This window comes from Zonotrichia leucophrys, chromosome 7 (assembly GCF_028769735.1).
Source record: "Zonotrichia leucophrys gambelii isolate GWCS_2022_RI chromosome 7, RI_Zleu_2.0, whole genome shotgun sequence".
Taxonomy (NCBI): Eukaryota; Metazoa; Chordata; class Aves; order Passeriformes; family Passerellidae; genus Zonotrichia; species Zonotrichia leucophrys.
This window is the reverse complement of record NC_088177.1, coordinates 12,809,452-12,824,666: the sequence shown is the minus strand read 5'-3', so window position 1 is coordinate 12,824,666 and position 15,215 is coordinate 12,809,452. Positions and strand designations below refer to the sequence as shown.

At 53.3% G+C, this 15,215-nt stretch overlaps 1 protein-coding gene across 1 annotated transcript; it reads left to right on the top strand.

The window, feature by feature from the left end:
• The first annotated feature begins 3,935 nt into the window (after positions 1-3,935).
• LSS (lanosterol synthase) lies at positions 3,936-13,408 on the top strand. Its single transcript, XM_064718624.1, has 22 exons — positions 3,936-4,013; positions 4,117-4,294; positions 4,369-4,507; positions 4,585-4,693; positions 5,086-5,207; positions 5,498-5,594; positions 6,343-6,478; positions 6,661-6,769; positions 7,052-7,170; positions 7,547-7,644; positions 7,753-7,780; positions 8,334-8,390; positions 8,573-8,644; positions 9,654-9,704; positions 9,839-9,988; positions 10,312-10,408; positions 10,587-10,692; positions 10,918-10,983; positions 11,388-11,468; positions 11,753-11,923; positions 12,227-12,305; positions 12,392-13,408. Exons 1-22 carry the CDS (start codon positions 3,997-3,999, stop codon positions 12,581-12,583), a joined length of 2,274 nt encoding a protein of 757 aa, XP_064574694.1. The 5' UTR covers positions 3,936-3,996; the 3' UTR covers positions 12,584-13,408.
• Positions 13,409-15,215: the final 1,807 nt, after the last annotated feature.

Below are 15,215 nucleotides of genomic sequence, written 5' to 3'. Positions count from 1 at the left end.
AAAGATAGAATGCCTGCTCTCTGTTCATTTGATTCACAGATGAATCAAATTCACAGAACATTCTGTGAATCCAGCTGGCAATTCAAAGATGTGAATGCTTTCTTTAAAGCTGCTGTTCTGCTCTGAACAGTGAGTATGCAAAAATAGCAATTCCTTGTATGTCTGATCTTTTCACTCTGTTTACTGCATGCTATTAATATTGAACACACTTTTTCTGCTTTCTACTGTTTTAAGATTGTAGAGTACTGTTTTAAGATTGTAGAGTCAGGCCAGACAGAGGAAATAAAGTTATTTCAATTCACTCAGCTTCACCAAACATACCACCCAACAAAATTAAACCATTGCTGCTTGTGCAAAACCATTTATACCATGGGACTCAAAGCATCAATGAAAATACATTTTGCAGTCAGTATGAGCATAAGATTTATACTTTTTTCTGTGTGTTGTTCAAGAAATGTTGAAATGTTCAAGAAATATCTGCCTAACACCAGAGACAAGTGAAACTGCAAATATTTTGAACCAATTCTGAGAAGGGAAGTGTAAATCAACATGCAAAACTCAGGAAAAAAGATGAGTTATTGTATGTGTACTGATTCACACTAGAAAAAGAATCTTTTCTTTTTAGAAACTTTGAAAAGTTATCTCGAACTTTTTTTAAAATGAGATCTTGATACAAAACTTGTTCACATGTACCCTGCCAGCCCAGTGGCCACCATGAACTGGCCTTAAATGCACTTTTATTTAAACCCTGTTGCTGGACAGACATATTCCCTACCAGATCCTGTGTTCCCAAATCTACTCATACAACACCAACCATGTTACTTAAAAATTTTTTCACATACTGATGTAAAAAAACCCCCATCTACTTTGATAATTTCCTTACATTACCTCATGAAAGTTTTTGTAACAGGCTCAAACACTGGTTTGGGGAAAAATAATTTCCCTGGCATTCAGGTTGAGTATGTTGACTCTAAATATTTGCCTGACCACCGAAATTCTTGCATTTAGGGCATTGCAAACTCCAGTTTGCAGTTATCTGTGCTCTGGTGGGACTAGCAGGGACAGCAGGGATGCTTTTAGGTAGTTTCTAGTGTGAAGGTAGTTTGTCAGCAATTTTGCACTATTTGATTTTTTCCAAGAGGACTTGCATTCCTGTAAGAGCTGGCTATAAATGGGGCTCTCTGTCAGCAGGAAAGACACAGCATTTTTCTGTTGGTAGCAATTTGATCTGGTAGATCTCTAGCTCAGACCTCAGCCAAGAAATGCATTAAAGCAAACCTTTTCTAGTCAGAGACAAGGTCCTAGCCCATCTCCTTAAACCCTATTCTGATGTCATTCTGGAAAGTGACCTTGCCTTAAAATGGAACAGAAAATGTTGCATTTGACAGATCAAAACTTGAAGAGTCTTGAAATTCTCTTTCCTGGTGGTTCTTGCTGTCCATTTCACCCCAAATCATTCTGACTCCTGTATTTTACAGGTAATGATCTGGAATTATGTCCTGATAGGATGGGAAGGAGCAGCAGGATCAGATGTGAACACCAGAAACCTTGACCATCTTCTGCCTCTGCTAATGAGCAGCTCCAAGAGACTTTCCTGATCCTTGTCCAGGCTCATATCCTTTGCAAAGACTGCTCTCCTGGCCTGGATCATCCCTAACCCAGCCTGTGACAGTCCAGGAGGTCTGGATATGAGTGTGGGGCTGTGAGCTGTGCTTTCAGTGCTGCCCAAAGAGCTGCTTCTGCTATTTTAAAAGTCATGTTCTGATCTTCGAACAGGAGGGTGCAGCCTTGGGGCTCCTTTCCTCAGGGTCAGAGCTTTGGGCTGATATGTTTAAAGAAGCAAGGGGGTTTTTCAGTGCCCAAGGCTGAGCAAAACACTTGAGCCCTCTGCCTGTCTCCCTCACAATGTGGGCTCCTCATTCCAGGAGAAAAGACAGCTTATTTCTTTGTCTCTCGGGTGTGTGTGGCGCCAGGCTCTGCCAGACCATGAGACAAACGCCAGCGGTCATTGAACTGGGACAAAAAAAGTCATGAAAGCAGAGGAATTTGGGTGGGAGGGCAAGAAACTGCCTCTGCAGGGCTGCACTCGCAGTGCCAGCACACACAGCAGCTTTGCAGGGAGCAGGTTCCCTGGCACCTCCAAACACAGCAGCCAGAGGTGAATCAAGCTTGCAATTCAAAGATTAATTGCAAGCTGTCTGAATCCAGCTCAGATTCAGACACAGAAAAACAAAAAATGGATGAAAACAATGCCTAAGGAACAGGAATGTGGCAATTATTAAAAATGTCTGGTGCACGTCTCTTGTTTAGAGACAGAAAATTAAAAACAAGTTGTTCATCCTCCATCACACTCCCCTTAGGCAAATATTACCATAAATTATCTTAAGATTTTGGCAGTCATGGACAAGTGGATACTTTCATGAACCTTATTTCAGGCAGAGTCATCATGGCAATTTTTTTTTCTTAACCCAAAAATAAATAGACTATTAACCCTCAAATACAACACCCATGTCAGTGAACTGCTAGAGTTCTCTCTGTTCGTATAAACTGTGCAAGAGAAGCAGCACAGCTCTCCCTACTGAGGACCAGTGGGATCAGCCACAAGTCAAAGATATTATCCCCATCCATTCTCCCTCCAGGGGAAGTCCAGACACATCCAAAAAACATTTTTGTTTTTGCCTAGTTTATGAAATAAATAAAAAATTAATTCTTTAATTCTCAAATAAAATCACTGTATCCTCTCCAGATAATCCCTGACGTTATTCTGGGCACGAGTGAAGACCTGTTTGTTAGAAGAGGAGTACTTTAATTAATTAAACTTCTACTGTGCATGATATACTGTAAGTATTAATAATTATAGAAGTATTAATAGACAGGCGTTTTTCTGTCCTGGGGTGTTGATGGATGCCACATTTGTGAGTAGCTCTTTTGTCCCTGGGCACTGCACAGACATGGAGGGGCTTTTCTGCCAGTTTAACTTGGTCTGGTGCCACCTCTGTGGGAGGAGAGAAACCAGGTCACTGTGAAAGGCTGAAAGGAATTTATCACTCCATTTAAACAAGTGTAAATGTCCACCCAGCCCTTCCAACAGCAAGTACAGCATCTGGGATTTACAATCCCTGTGTGCCTCCTTTTGGGGAGCCTTCTTTAGCCAAGGGGCTTTGAAGGGCTGAAACTCTTGCTCACAGGCCTGGGAAGGCAGTGATGGGTGTCAGGAGAGAGATGGGGACATGTCACTAGGAGCGGATAGGAGGAGCTCTGCCATCTCCTCATGGACTGCTGTCCCACGGCATTACCTGCACGAAGGTGACACCCCCGGACCGTGCTGGAGGGACCAGGGCAGGGTTCATAGTGAGGGTACCTGACTCACCTGTAGAGCACAACACGGTGTTTTATTGGTGTCAGCCCTGCCAGCCACAGCCCTCCTCACCGGGCTGGGCCCCGGTGTTTAGAGTGCCTGACACCCGGGAAAGCAGAGCTGAGGACGCTGAGTCAGCAGTGGGGAACGGGGGCACAGGAGCGTGGGCACACCGGGTCAGGGTGCGCTGTGCCCGTGGCTGGCACCGCTCCCTGACACATCTCCCGGCGTTGTTTTCTTATTTCCATTAACGATGGAAACCACACGCCTGGACTTTGGCGAGGCACGGAGGCGGGGACAGCCGTTCCAGGCGCTGGCGCTGTCACCCAAAGGGACGGCTCGGCTGTCGGGGTCTGTGAGGGGGATGGCACTCCTGTGCCGCGGGCAGACGGAGTGGGAGTGAGATGTCGGGCCCCGGCAACTGACGGGGTGGCGTCCCATGGCAGGAGGGGACGGGAGAGATGGGGCGGGACGGGACCGGGAGATGGGGCGGGCCGAGAGGAGATGGGGCGGGCCGGGGCCGGGAGATGGGGCGGGCCGGGGCCGGCCGGGGCGGGCCGGGGGCCGCCATTGGCTGCCGGCCGTGAGGCGATGTGGGACCAGCCGGTGCGGCCGCGGTGCTGGGATCGATAGCGGCGATGGCGGCGGACGGCATGTGAGTCCCGGCTGGGATGGAGAGCGGGGGGCACTGGGTGGATCCCGGCGGTGGGGTCGGGAGCGGCGTGGCGGCCGCCGCTCACGGTGCCCGTGTCCCGCAGGGCGGTTCGGCGGCGCGGCGGCCCTCGGCGCTCGGCAGCGGCCACTGAGCTGCCGGCCTGGCGGCTGCGCTGCGAGGGTGGGCGGCAGCTCTGGCGCTACCTGGGCGATGGCGAAGGCGATGTCGCGGAGCGGCGAGCGCAGACGGCGCTGGAGCAGCACAGCCTCGGGCTGGACACGGTGCGGGGGGCCCGGGCCGGGGCGGCGGGGCCGTGCCCGGGCCGCAGCGCTGAGGTGCCCCTGTCTCCCCACAGGGCGCGACGCTGCGGACGCTGCCGGCGGCCGGCTCGGCCCGGGACGCGGCCCGCAACGGGATGCGGTTCTACGCGGCGCTGCAGGCCGAGGATGGGCACTGGGCGGGCGATTACGGCGGGCCGCTGTTCCTGCTGCCAGGTGAGCCTGAGCACCTGCCCAGGGGTGAGTGCCCTGGGGCTCGGCTCTCTACACTGCCGCCCTGTCTGGTCCTCCAGGTCTCCTCATCACCTGCCACACGGCCAAAATCCAGCTGCCCGAGGGGTTCCGGAAGGAGATGGTGCGCTACCTGCGCTCCGTGCAGCTCCCGGACGGAGGCTGGGGCTTGTGAGTACCAAGGATGCTTCTCTGGGTGATGGCAGCTCCAAGGGCAGGATTTGGAGCTGCTGTCAGACCTGCCCAGGCTCAGGGAGGGGGACTCAGCATGTGTGGGAGCTGTTGTGGGGATGGTTGGAGTTGCTTGTGCAGCACTCCACATATGCTGTTTGTCACAGAGGTGGCCATAGCATCAAGTCTGGCCACATCTCCTCTGGGACACTCTATCCCAAAGCATCATGTGGGACAGGGTAGTGCAGAGCAGTGTTTATTCCTGTATTAGTCAATCCCTCTTTTCCAAAGTCACCTCTGGCATCCCACTTCACCCTAGCAAAGAGCCCTGTGTCTGGCTAACAGCAGTAGCTGACTAATGGATGTGGTGTTTCTGTGTATGCCCTTGACAGACACGTGGAAGATAAATCAACAGTGTTTGGCACAGCCCTCAACTACGTAGCCTTGAGGATCCTGGGGCTCGGGCCAGATGACCCTGACGTTGTGCGGGCCCGTGTCAACCTGCACAGCAAAGGTCAGCCATGGGGCTGGTGCACTGCTGAGAGAGGTCCAGCCACACCTGGGGGCTGCAGGGAGTGCTGGGGACTGCCAGGCAGTGGAAGAACTGTTGTTCTTACTTGCCTTTCGTGGCAACTGCGTTTTCAATTAATGATGGGAAGCTGTGTTGCATTTTTGTGCCGTTACCTGCTTGCCCTGCTTTGGGACATGTGTCCCAGCCTGAGTAGTGTGCTCCCAAACATGGGGAAAAAAGGTGGGAGCTGGCATGGCTGTGTTAACCCTGAAAGCTGCTACTGTTCTGTGCAGGAGGTGCTGTGGGAATCCCTTCCTGGGGCAAGTTTTGGCTGGCTGTCTTGAACGTTTACAGCTGGGAGGGAATGAACACGCTTCTCCCAGAGATGTGGTATGTGCCCCCCTCACTGTGGAGAGAGGAGCTAGTGTCAGTCCTGCCACCAGCCTCCACCCAGAACTGTCCCAGGCGCTGGTGATGGCTGGGATAACTCCAGCTACAGCCAGGAACTGGAGGTGCCCAGGCTGCTTGTCAGCTGGGAGCCAGCAGCAGGCCCAGGCACTGAACACTCCATCCAAGGGAGATGCCAGAGCACAGCCCTGTTAGCATTCCACACAGGGTCCCTAACACATTCATGTGCTCCCTGCCTGCCACCAGCATCTTCCAGCAGCCAGAACTGGGCCCTAGCAGGAAGGGACAGCCACTTGTGAGGCTGCCAGCCCTAAACCCTTGCTTGTACCCTCTCTGAATACTCAGAGGGCTGCTGGGTGTCAGAGAGGGGAAGTGTCTGGAGGGAATTGGGGGCTGCACAGTACCAAGGGCTGCTGGTGCTTTGTCAGCAAATGCCATTAACTATCAGTGCAGTCCTCTGCCTTCAGTGTCCCATGTATGTCCCAACTAGCATCTCTCCTTCCTCTTTGAGCTTGAGGTCCTCCCTGCCCTGTGTCAGCTGGGAGTATCAGGTGTCAGGAGGGAGTATCCCTGCTGGAGGGGGAATCTGAGCAGGGCCAGGCTGTGTGTATATCCCCTAGTGCAGGAGACAAGGAAAGGCTGCCCTGCTCTGGGCATTTCACACAACATCTCTCCAGTGGCCCTTGGCCTTCCTTGTTCCTCAGAGCAGCACTTTCTCTGTTGCAACCAGGCTGCTTCCCACGTGGTTTCCAGCGCATCCGTCGCGGCTCTGGTGTCACTGCCGCCAGGTTTACCTTCCCATGAGCTACTGCTATGCCAAGCGTCTGTCAGCAGAGGAGGACGAGCTCATACGGAGCTTGAGGCAGGTAAGGAGGGAGCTGATCCCCCACTGTGACATGGACACATGGCTCTGTGGCCAGCTGCTGTGCTGGCCATGCTCCTGTGAGCCAGCCTCTCATAAGCTGCACGGTGTGTGAGGCAGCTGCCAGCAGTGCCTGCCCCAGTGCTGCTCCTGGCTGGCCAGGCTGCCCTTTGCTCTCTCCTGCAGGAGCTGTACGTGCAGGACTACGGCAGCATAGACTGGCCAGCACAGAGGAACAACGTGGCTGCCTGTGACGTGTACACCCCGCACAGCTGGCTGCTGGGTGCTGCCTACGGTGAGTGCAGGGGCTGCTGCCAGCAACACTGAGGCTTAGGGACTACTACCAGCTACTGGTGTGCACCTTGCAGCTGGGATGGAGACTGGAACTATGTGATCCATGGGATTCTCCCTCCCTTGTGCCCATGTCCTCAGGCCACTCTGGGGCAGAGCTTTGCTCCGTGCTGATGCTTGTTGGTCGATGGTTGATGTGTGAGTTGGGGTGCAGCCTGCCACAGCAAGTGAATGTGGCTGCACAGGGTGGGGTTTGTTCACTGCATGTCCCTTTCTTCTCCTGCAGCCATCATGAACGTGTATGAAGCTCACCACAGCAGCCACCTGCGGCAGCGAGCCGTCACAGAGCTGTACGACCACATCAAGGCCGATGACAGATTCACCAAGTGCATCAGCATTGGCCCGGTAGGACACGTGCTCTTAACCCTTTAGTGTCTCTTTGTTCTTGAAGGACAGCTTGTGCAGGTGTGGCATGTAATAATCACCACATCTTGCTCAACTCCTCCTGCTCCTGATGGCTCAAGAGCTTCAGGCCAGCAGGGCATGGGAGATGCAGAGGGCATGGGGACAGCTGAGGCCCTGGTGTGGGGTATCTCTCCTTGAGGTCCGGGGAGATGATCTCATGGCACCTGCCCTGCTAACTCAGCTATGCTGGGCGATGTCACATTGGGATCAAGGCTGAGACAACCTCTGGATGGCTTTGTGTTGAGTGGGTTGGGATGTGTGTTTCTGGGGCTGGAAGAAGCTCTATCCAGAGCAGTGACAGTGCTCCTCTTGGCAGATCTCCAAGACAATCAACATGCTGGTTCGCTGGTTCGTGGAAGGGAAGGACTCCCCAGCTTTCCAGGAGCATGTTTCCAGGATCCCTGACTATCTCTGGTAAGGGCTGAGTGTGTCCCATCTGGCACAGCACACCATGACTCCTGATGTACCTCCCAGTGCTCCCACTGTGCCTGTGCTGCAGCACTGTGCTCTCTCCCCCTACAGGCTGGGCCTCGACGGCATGAAGATGCAGGTGAAGTGCTGTAGGAGTTCAGCTGTGACTGAAGGGACCCTGGTGTGCTGGGGCAACCTGTGGAGTAATGGGATAGTGTGTTCATCCCAGGCCTGAGCTCCTGGCATCTCACCTCTGGTGCCTGGTGGCCTTCTCACTGCCATTTCCCCCAGCTGTGCCAGGAGGGAGTACTGTCTGTCCTGCTAGTTTGCCTCCCTGTGGCATTCTGTCCATCCTCATGAGTCCTGGGAGAAGGGCAGGAGAAAGCCAGGGCCCAGATTCTCAGTGTGGGCTGAGCTCTGCTTCTCTCAGAGCCATTGTGTCCTGCTGTTCCTTGATGCTAGCCACCTCTCCTGCCTTGGCTGTGCACAGAGCAGACTGAAGCAGCTGTGTCATTTTGTGCTCCCTTGCTGTCCCTTGGCTTGCTGCATCTGTCCTCTCTGTGCCAGCACAGGATGACACAGGAAGGAGCTGTTGAGGGTAATGAGGGAGGGATGTGCTGTCCCATAGTCCCCACAGCTGGGTCAGGCTGCTCCTAGCACCTGCCTCTCACTATCTGTTTTCTCTCTTCCAGGGCACAAACGGATCCCAGCTCTGGGATACTGCTTTTGCCATCCAAGCCTTCCTGGAGGTAATGCACCCTTCAGAGCTGCCTTGGGAAAATGATCTCTGCTCATGAGTCCCCAAGTACCAGAGCTCCTGCTGTGCAGCCCCTTGGAGCTCTGTTCTGGCCTGGCATGCTGTGACTGAGCTGGGATAACATGGCTGGCTACAGCCCCTTGCTGACTGTTCACTGTGCATCTCTGTTTCCAGGCAGAAGCCCAGGAGATGCCTGAATTCACCTCCTGCCTCCAGAACGCCCATGGGTTCCTCCAGTTCTCCCAGGTGAGCAGAGCTGGTCAGTGGTGTCTCACACACTGCCTGTGCAGGCCTGGCTGTTGCTCAGAACCCTGTTGCCTTCTCAAGAGAGCTTCTGAAGGGCTGACTAGCAAAGTCCCAGGCCCAGCCTCCTGTTTGCTACTCCCTGTTTTCAGGGAACCATCTTTGAAGCTTGGAGAGGGCCTTAGCAAGGCTCAGGATTGCTTGGGTTGTCTGCCTGAGCTTAGAGGGGCTGGAAAACGGAGAGCTTAGACTTATTTGCCCTTCATCTTTGAAGCATCATTCTGGGAAACCCAGGACCATTGGATAGTGACTGTATGAGCTCAGCTTCTGCTGGCCAGGCCAGCAGTGGCTCAAGGTGAGGGTCATTGTCACCAATAGCTTGATGCATAGGGCTTCAAGGATGAGGGACTTCATGTTTCAGAAGGCTGATTTATTATTTTACGATATATATTGTATTAAAACTATACTAAAAGAATAGAAGAAAGGATTTAATCAGAAGGCTGGCTAAGAATAGAAAAAGAAGGAATGATAACAAAGGCTTGTGGCTTGGACAGAGAGTCTGAGCCAGCTCACTGTGATTTGCCATTAATTAGAAACAACTGCATGAGACCAATCACAGATGCACCTGTTTCATTCTACAGCAGCAGATAATCATTGTTTACATTTTGTTCCTGAGGCTTCTCAGGAGGAAAAATCTTAAGGAAAGGATTTTTTATAAAAGATGTCTGTGACACATAGGCAGTCACTGGTCTTGTTTGTGGTGCTGCTGCATTGAAAGCAGATGGTTCCCTGGCAGGCAAGCTCCCAAAGGGGGCTTTAGCAACACTTGCTGAAATCAGACAAAAAGGTGATTTCTCCCTGCTCCAGAGGTGACCTCTTTCCTGTCTACTTCCCTCAGTGGAAGGCAGGTACTGTGCACTTCCACATGGAAAAACAACCTGCAATGGTTTTAGCCCATGGTCCTGCAGCCAGGCACCTCCAGGCTGCCCTCACTGTCTCTTGTCTCCTGCAGATCCCCGAGAACCCACCTGACTACCAGAAATATTACCGCCATATGAACAAGGTACGATGGCTGGCACTGGGGCAGGGATTTGGGCAGAGGGAACAGCAATCAGGAGCAGCACCTGCTCTCTTCCAACAACAGAGTGGCTGAGGGAAAGTGATCCTGCTGCCTAAGCTCACCTGATCCTTTTCCAGGGTGGCTTCCCCTTCAGCACGCGGGACTGCGGCTGGATCGTGGCAGACTGCACAGCAGAGGGGCTGAAGGCAGTAATGCTGCTGCAGGAGAAGTGTCCCTTCATAGCCAAGCCTGTGCCTGCTGAGCGCCTCTTTGATGCTGTGAATGTGGTAAGAGCTGCAAAAATTAGGCCAAGGAGCATGCAGGACTGTAAGAGAAGCAAGGCCCAAGAATTGTTAGATCTGGTATTAGATATGAGCTAGTGTGAGGCCTGGTGTGGCAGCACTCTGTTGTGACTCAGAGCTGCCTGTGTCACCTAATGTCGTGTGATGGCCCAGGTTGGGCTTGCTTTGTCACAGTGGTTTGGGACCTGGGTTTTCTGCCTGCCCCATAGACCTATAGGTCTGACTTTATGCTCACAGCTGGCTTGGGGCCAGACTGGAGTAGTGCTGCCCATGAGGTTGTACCACCCTCTCTCTGCTTGTCTGGGCAGCTGCTGAGCATGAGGAACCCGGATGGAGGCTTTGCCACATATGAAACCAAGCGAGGAGGCCACTTACTGGAGCTGCTGAACCCCTCAGAGGTGTTTGGTAAGGGGGTTGGTTGTCCTGCCCACTGAGAAGGGACAGAGTGGCCTGGGCTCACCGTGCCCAGTGGGTGCCTGGCAGGGGATCAGTGTGCCCTGGGTCAGGGACCGGCTGGCAGTGGCTGGCCTGCAGGCTTGCCCATACAGGGGCTGTGGCACTGATACCCACTGCCTGCTGGCAGGTGACATCATGATTGACTACACGTATGTGGAATGCACATCAGCTGTCATGCAGGCACTGAGACACTTCCAGAGCCAGTTCCCTGAGCACCGAGCTGTGGAGATCAGGTGAGGCACTGCGATGGGAGCTGGGCAGGGGAGAAGGCAGGTTCACTGTCCCAAGCTGCCTGCCATGGCCTCCTGAACAATGGAGCTGCCTGTCTGCATGCTCTTGTCTCTTGTGCCCTCCAATAATGAGACCCATCCAAGCCTCAGAGGGGCTGATGGAGCCCCCAGTGAAGCAAACACTGAGTTTGAGCTGCTTCTGAAGTGGATGACTTCTTTCCTGTCCAGGGAGACTCTGCAGAAGGGCCTGGATTTCTGTCGCAAGAAGCAGCGAGCAGATGGGTCCTGGGAAGGGTAGGTGGTGTTCCCAGCACCCCATTTTCTTCTGGCTGCCCCAGTGTGAGAGGGATGATCATGGCAAGTGTTCCTGGCTGGCAGGATCTGTGGGAGGGAAAGGAAGGGCTGATCCTCCTCTAGCTGCTGTGCTTTGCTCTCAGTTACTCTCCCTCCAGCCCAGGTAGAACAGGTACAAGACCCAAACAAGGTTGGGGTGGTCCCAGCTGCTGTGGTCCCAGTTCTGCTGACACTTGAGTTAGCTGGGAGCAGGTGCTGGTGGGACTGGGCATGGTTGGGCCATAGGGGAAGGCAGGCTGCAGCTCTGTGCCTGGCTCTGCTCTTCTGTGAGCACAGCTGTGTTGCAGCCTGCCTCTCTCTGGGGCACTGCACCCCTGACAGTGCTGCTCTCCTTTTCTTCCTAGGAGCTGGGGGGTTTGTTTCACCTATGGCACCTGGTTTGGTCTGGAGGCATTTGCCAGCATGCAGCACACATACCACAACGGGTGAGAAGGGAATGTCTGGGTGCCCTAGCCCTACCTGCCTCCTGGGCCAGGGTAGGACTCTGTGGTGGGGCTGGATGGATCCCTGGCTGTGCATGGACTCTCCTGCCTCAGGGACTGCTCCTCCCAAATCCTGTGCCTGCACTATGGCCATGGCACTTGCTGCCTCACCCTCAAACTCAGGGCAGCCCCAGCCATGGGCACTGCTTCTCTTTGCAGCTGAGAGCTGTGGGCATCCAAACACACTGTCCCCAGTCCTGTCTTGATTCTGGCCCCCATCCCTGCAGGACTGTGTGCCAAGAGGTTGCCCAGGCCTGCCAGTTCCTGATCTCCAAGCAGATGGCAGATGGAGGATGGGGAGAGGATTTCGAGTCCTGCGAGCAGCGCACATACGTGCAGAGTGCCGAGTCACAGATCCACAACACCTGCTGGGCCCTGCTGGGGCTCATGGCTGTCAGGTAAGAGTAGCCCCAGTCCTCAGGGAAAAGAGATCAAACTGAGCTGGGTGGCCTTGGGTCTGGCTGGTGTGACCCAGTGCAAAGCAAAGCTTTTGAGCATGACTGCAGGCCTCCAGCCTGGGAAAATGGTGCCATATTCATAATATTTAGTGTCTTGGGGTTGTGGGGAGCCCTTCCCAAAGCAGTCAGCATGCCTGGGGCAAGCTCAGGGCAGCCTGGAGGTGGTTGAGCTCCCCAGACACGTGGATGAGGGTTTGCAGATGGTTTGGATAAAGATGCTTCCATTTCCCTTGTGCTTTGTAGGTACCCTGACATCAGTGTGCTGGAAAGGGGCATTAAACTGTTGATGGATAAGCAGCTGCCCAACGGGGACTGGCCTCAGGTACATCTTAAGTCTTTCCAAAAAGTTCCTGAACATGCAGCAGTCCCCTGCCACTCATGCCATTCTGCTCTCTGCTTGTATCCCAGGAGAACATCGCTGGGGTGTTCAACAAGTCGTGTGCCATCAGTTACACCGCGTACCGCAACGTCTTCCCCATCTGGACGCTGGGGCGCTTCTGCCGCCTGCATCCCAAGAGCCCCCTGGCTGGGCAGCTGCCAGCCAGAGCCAGCCCCTCGGCTGGGGCAGGCCAGGAGGGGCAGGGAGCCCTGTCTGCCTGAACCTGGGACGCTGCTGGGGATGCCACGGCCCCGGACTTGTCTTGAACTGGAGTCTGCATGGGGCTGTGTGTGTTGCATGGGACAGCTCCATGCTGACCTTAGCATGTGGACTGCTGCCTCTGCCAGGGAAGGGTGCTGTGCCGGTGCTGCAGAGCCTCTGCTTGCTGTTGAACCTCTTCTAAACATTCCCTTTCTAAGGTTTTTTCCAGGTATGTTGTCCATCCCCAGATGGGGAGTGAAGTGCCTTTTCAGACCATTTTGAAGATCAGATGGAGCTGGCAAGCTGTGTTGTATTCCACATTTGGACATACTCTCATCCTGGGTTGCAAGGCTGCCTTTATTGTCACAGGCTGTCTGTCTATACCAAGAGTGGGGTTTGGGGTCTCCCCTGTGCCCACCATTGGGGCTTGGGGGGAGCTGCACAATCCCTGCTGAGCTGACCTCTGTACTGTGGGTGCCAGCGATGGCCTTTGAGTTACTTGCTCTACTCTGGAGCCCACGGTGGTGGGGAAGGACACCTGTCCTCCCCCAGATGTGTGAGAAAAGGAGTGCTTTGCTTAATTTTCTTATTCCTTTGCTTAATTTTCTTATTGTTCTGTCCCCCAGCTGGTGGCACCTAGCTTCCCCAGGTGAAGTCACCACCAGCCCTTGCAGAAGGGGCAGCTGAAGCAGAAAGCTGTGAGGTGGTTGGCATCATGGCACAGCCTGAGCCCCAGAGCTCCAGGCTTCCCCCAACTCAGACCATGGTGCTGTGGGGCATTCCCAGGTCATTGTCAGAGCTGGAAATCAGATGGGGTAATAAATTGCTAAGGGTGATGCAAGAGGAACTTCACTGTGTTCTCCTTTCTGTCTGCTAGTGTGTGTCCCAGGCAGAGGGGAGCTGGCACAGCAGCCTCATGTCCTTGGGTTGCCTGTGCCCAGATGTATGAGCAGCCTATCCACCAAACCATGCTGGGAGCCTGTGCCTCCTCTAATGCATTTAGCCTCAGAAAAATGGAACCAAGGAAGCAGCTTGCTAAAGGAGAATGATCACTTCCTTCATCCTGCTGTTTACGCTCATGCAGATGAGCAAGACAGAAAAACATATTTATTTAAGAAGATTCAGCTCAGGCTGTCTCAACTCAGCCCTGTTTGCCTTTTCCAAATTATGGACATCTTTACACCTGTCTGTGATATTACTCTGCATTTAAATTCCTTCTTGCTGAAACTGAATTATTCAAATGGCATGCAGTGATGTGTCTTGAAAGGACATGGCTGTGTGGATTTCACCTATTGTCAAAATCTGCTCCAAGCTGCAATTTTGGATTGGGCACATGCAGAAGAGATCAAGGAGATACAGGATATATTTAGTACAATTCTTATTTGATAGAAACTGCTTCTTCCAGGAGTCCTCTGACACTCTTCCCAGGGATCTTCTAGAGTGCTTTGATCTCTGATTTAGGAGATCCCAAGTGTCAGTCCTAGACTACTCCCAGGATGTTACCTGAATTGATTTTTCTCCTTTGGAGAAACTCTCAGCTCTGTGATCTATTCAAGATTTATCCCAGGCATCTGGAGTCTTTTGATCTATGGTTTTGGGACCTGACATCCTGAGTGGCAGCCCCAGACTCTTCCAAGAAAACTTTCTGAGATTATTTTTCTGGTTTGGAGGAAATCTGTTTCTGTTTCTCAGGAGTTGCAGCACATGAAAAGAGAGATACAAATGCAGACTGGATTTTTTGCATGCAGTAAAAAGAGATCCAAGATTTAGCCATGACCATGGTGAGCCTAAGCACTGTCTCTTGACATGATGCCACTCACTTTGTCCCATATGGACTTCCAGTGTCATGGTACACTTAGGAGAAGGCAAGTGACCCTCAGGGTCTGTACAGGGATCAATACTGTGTAATATTTTTATGAATGACATGAATGAAAGGATCGAGAACACCCTCAGCCAGTTTGCAGATGACTCCAAGCTGAGGGTGCAATGTCCCACCTGAAGGACTGAATGATGCAGAGGGACCTGGGACCTGGACAAGCTCAGCAAGTGGCCCATGGAAGCCTCATGAGGTTCAGCAAGGGCAAATGCTGATGCTGCACCTGGGTGAGGGCAACCCCAGCATCAAGCCAGCTTGGGGGAAGAAGGGATTGAGAGCAGCCCTGCCAAGGAGGGCTGTGGGTACTGGTGGGTGAGAGCTGGACATAGCTCGGCCATGTGTGCTCACCCCCAGAAACCAACCCTGTGCTGGGCTGATCCCACAGCGTAGGCAGAAGGATGGGGGTTCAGGGTGAGACCTGGACACCTGCAAAGCTGTAGGAACACAGTTTGTGGTGACTGGGAGTTGGGCTGGGGCCCAGCCTCATCCCCAATAGGTACAGCTGTGAGCAGCAGGTGAGCAGCACTGACAGCAATGAGCCATGGAGTGCCCAGGGGCACTGAGCAACCACCACAGGGAACAGAGGGCACACAGGTGCAGTGAGTGCATTAACAGGAGGGTATAGAAGGTTGGGTTAAAGAACAAGAAGGGCAGATGCTTGCAGCCTGCTGAAGAGGTGAGGTGTTACTCTGTATGGGTTGGAACTTTCTGAAATTGTGTGGTGATGCTCTGTGTATGGTGGCTGTCTCAGCTGCTGTATGTGCTGTGACACAGAG

Bases quoted from the DNA above. Each gene is read 5' to 3' on its own strand.
- LSS (XM_064718624.1), top strand. The intron at 4,295-4,368 runs GTGCGGGGGGCC...GTCTCCCCACAG, and splicing joins ACAGCCTCGGGCTGGACACG to GGCGCGACGCTGCGGACGCT. The intron at 6,770-7,051 runs GTGAGTGCAGGG...CTTCTCCTGCAG, and splicing joins GCTGCTGGGTGCTGCCTACG to CCATCATGAACGTGTATGAA.